General features: G+C 28.9%; 1 protein-coding gene across 1 annotated transcript; it reads left to right on the top strand.

The window, feature by feature from the left end:
- Positions 1–2895: 2895 nt before the first annotated feature.
- LOC113857353 (pentatricopeptide repeat-containing protein At1g18485) lies at positions 2896–6533 on the top strand. Its single transcript, XM_027489121.1, has one exon. The coding sequence runs from the start codon at positions 2945–2947 to the stop codon at positions 5894–5896; it is 2952 nt and encodes a 983-aa protein (XP_027344922.1). The 5' UTR covers positions 2896–2944; the 3' UTR covers positions 5897–6533.
- The last annotated feature ends 671 nt before the right edge of the window (positions 6534–7204 follow it).

Raw genomic sequence — 7204 nt, 5'->3', positions numbered from 1 at the left:
ATGTGTATGTGTTTTAATTTATCATATGGACAATTTTTTTTTGTTACATTAATATTATTGTATAGTTAATTTTATATATATTTGTTAGTTTAAAATAATAAATTAATGAAGTAAATAAAATTAAATATTTTATAATTATTATTATTATCGTTATTAGTATTATTATTATTATTATTATTATTATGTTAAATTTCAAATTTTATATTAAATTTTATCACAATTTTTTTTGTTAAGATAAAAATTTAAAAACATGTTATTTTAATTTAAAAATAAATTCTATTAATTAAAATGAGCCAAAAATTAAATTCAAAAATATTCATTAACTTGTATTATATTAACAAGTTATTTTTTTATATATTCATAATTTTTGTAATACAAAGTATTTTATGTTCATATATTATTATTTTTTTAAATATTAACTTTGATTTAACTGACTTAACAAATTTCATCAATGTTTCTTTTTATTTTTAATTTTATGTGTTTATTTACTGAAAATAAGATTTCTCTACACAAAAAAAAAAAATATAATCTTACAAAAAAAATATTTAATATATTTAATAATATAAAAATTTTATAATATAAAAAATTTATAGTTAATACTCAAATAATATTTTAAAAAATATTTATGAAATTATGTAAAAAATTGTTACAATTATTTAATAATTATCAATAATATAAATAAAAATATAGAAATATATAAAGTAATTTGATAATAAATAATTATATTTTCATTAATATTATTTAATAATAAAAATCATTATAAATATTTAATATTATTAAAATTTAATTCTTCTTTATTTTTTTAAGCTTTAAAATTTTCGTTTCCAAATTCTTAAAAATTCTTAACATTATAATCACTAATTAAGAAAATTAAAGATATTACACTGAAAGCTAATTTTAATATATACAGTTATTTTTCAATTTTTAATTTTTTGATTTAGAACACTGAAATTTTCTCTCTCTTCTCTCTCAATTTTAGTTTTATCTTAGAGGTTTATAAACAAAAACTAATTGTAATATGTTCTATAACCTTTCCTTTCACCTATAATACTGAATAAAAACTAGATTGTTATATTTGTTACAAATTATGATAAATATTATGAAAATATAATAAATTCTTATCTTTGTACATAAGAATAAAAATAGGTCAGGTCAGGTCAGGTAAGACCAAGCTTCACTGTAAATAGAGTCATAGTATAATTATTAGGCCTAAGCCTAGTTTGTTACATGTTTAAGGTCTTATTTATTTAAGTGGCCTAATGTGGCTTCAAACTTGTTAACAAATCTTACTACAAAAAAATCTCTTAATATTAATGAAAATATAATTATTTTATTATCAAATTAGTTTAGATATTTTTCTAATTTTTATCTATATTATTGATAATTATTAATAATTGTAACAATGTTTATAAATAATTTTTAAAATATTATTTGAGTCGTATTATAAAATTTTTATATTATTATTTTTCTTAATTTATTTTTATAAAATTATTAAAGTATTAAAGATTTTTTTTAAGATCATATTTTATTTGTTTAAAAATATCTTATATTCAATAAATAAAGTTACAATGAACACATAAAATCGATAAAAAAAATAACACTCACAAAATTTATTGAATTAGCTAAAAAAAATATTACGTTTAAAATAAATAAATAAATATTGTCATTATAGAAATTATAAATAAATATTTTATATTATAAAATTCATGAATACAGAACAATAACATATGAGCATAATAAGAATTAATGAATATTTACAAATTTAACTTTTGGCTCATCTTAATTTAATAAAATTTATATTTAAATTAAAATAAATTTTATTTCTAATCTTTTATATGTGATAAAAAATTATATATATATATATATATATATATATATATATATAAAATGATAATAATAATAACAATTAAATTAAAAAAAATAAAATAATTACAAAATATTTAATTTTATTTACTTCATTAATTTGTTATTTTAAATTAACAAATATGCATAAAATTAACTATACTATAACATTAATATCATACAGAAAAATATTATTGATACAATAAATTAAAACATATACTTATATATTATATATAAATTGATAAATTAATGAATAATTTAATTTTTTATTTATGTAAATATTTGTAAATTATTAAATTTCAAATGTATATTAATAATTGTATATTTTTTTTTAAAAAATCTATCTATATCTATGTCAAATTTATTAAAAATAATTATTTAAAATTCTACGTATTTATATTTAGGTGTATGTTGTGGTATCTTAAAATTTTTTTTGGGTACTATATCCAAAAAATTTATACCAAAAAATGAAAAAGTGGTAGGTTATATATATATATATATTATTAAATTTTTTATTTTATTTTTTATCATTTTTAATTAATTTTTAGTTTCAAATAAAATGTTTCATATTTAAGTAATTTTTATTTATTATAAATAAAAATAATAATTATTAAATAATTTTATTATTTAAACACATGCAATCGTGTATAAATATTTTTAATTTTAAATAGAATATAATTTTTATTTATTATAAATAAAAAATTATAACATAATATATTAATATAATAATTAAATATTAATAATAATAGAATTAAGAATATAAAAATATATATTAATATAATAATATTATTATATTTTTTAAATTTTAGTTCGTTTAGTTTTGATCGTGTCTTCTTTCTGTTTAAAGATTTAAACATTTTCAGCTTGTTTAAATATAACAAATATAATAATTTATTATTGAATAAAATTATTATTATGATATGTATATATATATACACAAATACATACATGTTAACCAATTTTAAAAAAAAAATAAACCTTATTTATTTACGAAAGAAACCAGGTCAGACAAAGTTTAAAGCAGTACAGGCCATATGTCATCGTTCTATCCCTACTCGTACGGTCAACATAACTAACTAGTCATCCAAACTCAATTCAGGTAATGGCTTCAGGGACGCGACCACCTCTCTCATGTCATCAGCATCACAAACTCGCCATTCATCAGCTAAGCACTTCGACTTACAACAGCAACCCCTTCCCTTCATTGATCATTCCAAAATCATCCATTTCTCTCCCAACAACACACGAAAGGAAACATCCTTCATACGCCAAAACACGCGAGGCTCGCGAGCCTCATCTCCAACGCCTACACAATCTCTGCGACTCTGGGAACCTAAATGACGCCCTCAACTTGGTTAACTCTCAGTTCCAAAACGGCGTCGTTTCCTCTCCAGACAATACAAAAGACGCTATCGGGGTCTTACTACAAGCATGTGGGCTCCACAAAGACATCGAGGTTGGGCGAAAACTTCACGCTATGGTCTCTGCGTCCCTTTGGTTCCATAACGACGTCGTTCTCAACACCCGCATTATCTCCATGTACTCCATGTGTGGCTTCCCCTCCGAGTCTCGCTCTGTCTTCGACGCCGTCAAGCAAAAGAACCTGTTTCTTTACAACGCGCTTCTCAGCGGCTACGCCAGAAACGAGCTTTTCCGCGACGCGATTTCGCTGTTCCTTCAACTGCTTTCCACGACGGAGCTCTTGCCGGATAATTTCACGTTGCCCTGCGTGATCAAGGCGTGTTCGGGGCTCCTCGACGTGGAACTCGGGGAAACGATTCACGCGCTCGCCTTGAAGCTTCGTGTTTTCTCGGACTCGTTTGTGGGAAACGCGTTGATTGCCATGTATGGGAAATGCGGGTTTGTGGAGAGTGCTGTTAAGGTGTTCGAAACTATGCCGCAGAGAAACTTGGTCTCGTGGAACTCGTTGATGTATGTGTATTCGGAGAACGCGGTTTTTGGAGGGTGTTATGGTCTTTTTATGGGGATGTTGAATGAAGGAGAAGGTTTAGTACCTGATGCTGCTACAATTGTGACAGTGATTCCTGTGTGTGCTGCACAAGGGGAAGTGAAATTGGGAATGGCTCTTCATTGTTTAGCTTTGAAATTGGGCCTTAGTGAGGAAATGATGGTAAAGAATTCCATCGTGGATATGTATTTGAAATGCGGTTATTTACCTGAGGCGCGGGTTTTGTTTGATGGGAATAGTGAGAAGAATGTTGTTTCTTGGAATACTGTGATTGGGGGATACGCTAAGGAAGGAGATTGTCGTGGCGTGTTTGAGCTGCTGCGAGAGATGCAGAGGGAACAGAAGGTGAAGGTGAATGAGGTTACACTGTTAAATGTTCTTCCAACTTGTTTTGAAGAGCTTCACCTTCTGAGAATGAAGGAACTTCACAGTTATTCTCTTAGGCATGGATTTCAGAATGATGTGTTGCTGGCCAATGCTTTTGTTGCTGCGTATGCGAAGTGTGGTTCACTGGATTGTGCTGAGCGTGTTTTCCTTGGTATGGAGGCCAAAACAGTGAGCTCTTGGAACGCACTCATCAGTGCCCATGTGCAAAATGGTTTTCCCAGAAGGGCCTTGGACTTGTTCCTTGTGATGACAGATTCTGGCTTGGCTCCTGATTGGTTTACAATTGGTAGCCTTCTTTTGGCTTGTGCGCGCCTGAAATTCATATGCTGTGGCAAAGAGATTCATGGTTTTATGTTGCGTAATGGCTTAGAATTGGATGAATTTATGGGGATATCATTATTGTCATTTTATATTCAGTGTGACAAAATATTACCCGCGAAATTAATTTTTGATAAGATGGAAAACAAAAGTTTGGTGTGTTGGAATACAATGATTACTGGCTTTTCACAGAATGAACTTCCTCGTGAAACCCTTGAAACTTTTCGTCAAATGCTTTCCTGTGGAGTTCAGCCTCAAGATATTGCCATAATGGGTATTCTCGGGGCTTGTTCACAGGTGTCAGCATTGCGGCTGGGGAAAGAAGTTCACGCCTTTGCACTTAGAGGTCATCTCACTGCAGACACCTTTGTTACTTGTGCATTAATAGACATGTATGCTAAATGCGGATGCATGGAACAATCTCAAAACATTTTTGACAGGGTAAGTGAGCAAGATGAAGCAGTATGGAATGTTATAATTGCAGGATACGGGATTCATGGTTATGGACAGAAGGCTATTGAGCTGTTCGAACTAATGCAAAACAAAGGCTGCAAACCGGATTCTTTTACATTTATAGGAGTGCTCATGGCCTGTAACCATGCTGGCTTAGTAACAGAAGGGTTAAATTATCTTGATCAGATGCAGAGTTTGTATGGTGTAAAGCCAAGATTAGAGCATTATGCATGTGTGGTGGATATGCTTGGTCGTGCTGGACAACTGAATGAAGCTTTGAAGCTTGTAAATGAGATGCCGGATGAACCAGATTCAGGGATATGGAGTTCATTGCTCAGTTCCTGTAGGAATTATAGGGATTTGGATATTGGAGAGGAAGTTTCCAAAAAGTTATTAGAGTTGGAACCTCATAAAGCTGAGAATTATGTATTGCTATCAAATTTATATGCTGGATTAGGAAAATGGGATGAGGTGAGAAAGGTACGACAGAGGATGAAGGAGATTGGCCTTCATAAAGATGCAGGGTGCAGTTGGATTGAAATAGGAGGAAAGGTTTATAGATTTCTAGTCGGTGACAGGTCACTTTTGGAATTCAAAAAAATTCAGCAGACTTGGATTAAGTTGGAGAAAAAAATAAGTAAAATTGGATATAAACCAGACACAAGTTGCGTGCTTCATGATTTGGAAGAAGAGGATAAGATTAAGACACTGAGGAATCATAGCGAGAAGATTGCAATTTCTTTTGGTTTATTAAATACGACTAAAGGTACAACATTAAGGGTTTGCAAAAATCTTCGCATATGTGTAGACTGTCACAATGCGATGAAATTAGTATCGAAGGTTGTTGAAAGGGATATTCTTGTGAGGGACAACAAGCGCTTTCACCATTTTAAAAGTGGATTATGTATCTGTGGAGATTACTGGTAGTTAGGGACTCTTAGTTTATAGTGATTATATTGCATGATTGAAGGACTTCATTGAGGACCAATGGAGTTCTGGAGAACTGCTACTGCTTATATTCCACATTACTCAGTAGGTGCAGAGTCAATTCTATTCGAATTTCAGGTTTAGTCTACCCAAAGACAAGACAATCTCTGCATAATTTCTGACAAGAAATGAGCAATGCAGATTATATTCCTAGTCTCTGACTTGTAAAGTAATATTTTTCAATGTAAATGAAATATAATGTGAAATATATTTTGAAGAGGATTTCCTGGGATAAAAATTTAAACACAATTTCAAATGCAAAGACATAGCTTACTACAATTTAAAATCCGATATGGAGTACATTTTGTATTTGTAATAAAAGAGAAGTACATATTCGGAGGAAGGACGTGAAGTTAGAATGTTTCCTTTCGAAGTGACTAGACATTCAGGATCTGTTGCAAATTTTAGATACTTTGTAAAGATACAGTGGAATGGAACTAATCATACCAAAACAGATTTTATTCTCACATATGTTTATTTGGACAATTCAAACTAAGCCACTCCACAGGCAACACAACTCTTAAGGCTCTGGTATACCTAGAGGAGGGTCATTTTGAATACCCAGATATGCCATTGCCAAAATAGGAAAAAAATGATCTTAATTCTAACTACATCAGTTACAATAACAGTAAGGGCAACTGAAGGATTTTTGGGACTTAAAGCAAACTTAAAAATGATGTCCTTTATTTTTATTAATAAAATAATTTATTAAAATTATTATAATTTTATTTAAAATATATAAATATTATCTATAAAATTGTCATAATTAATTTTATTTAACATTTTCTTTTCAATAGATAACAAGGTCAATTTATTTAATCTTTGTTGAGACATTATTGATATTAGGTAAAATTTTATTGATTTTAACTTTGACAAACTGCTTTCAATTGAAATAATTAATATTGTAATTGTTAATATTATGCTATAAGTTATACATGCATTTAAAAAATAATTTATTGTGTGTGTGTTTCAAGGTGTTAAAATAATGAAAGATAGACTATACCTTAATGATCATACTTATATTGAAATAATGGAAAGTATACAAGCACTGAATTTAATTTATGTGCAAAAGTTTAATGTTTATAGATTGTTAACAAAATATATTAGGGTTTAGAATACATAATTACAAGGTCAAAATAAACTAAGTCCTAAGAGCAGTCTTTATCCATAGCCAAAACACTGAGGATCTAGCCCTAATCATTATCCTTGAACCAGACCTCTATCTCCGCTAGCTCCTCTGCAATCAAG

Source organism: Abrus precatorius, unplaced genomic scaffold, assembly GCF_003935025.1.
Source record: "Abrus precatorius isolate BTA unplaced genomic scaffold, Abrus_2018 Scaffold2, whole genome shotgun sequence".
NCBI classification, from domain to species: Eukaryota; Viridiplantae; Streptophyta; class Magnoliopsida; order Fabales; family Fabaceae; genus Abrus; species Abrus precatorius.
This window is presented reverse-complemented; position numbering and strand designations above follow the sequence as displayed.

Bases quoted from the DNA above. Each gene is read 5' to 3' on its own strand.
- LOC113857353 (XM_027489121.1), top strand. From the start codon at position 2,945: ATGGCTTCAGGGACGCGACCACCTCTCTCATGTCATCAGCATCACAAA.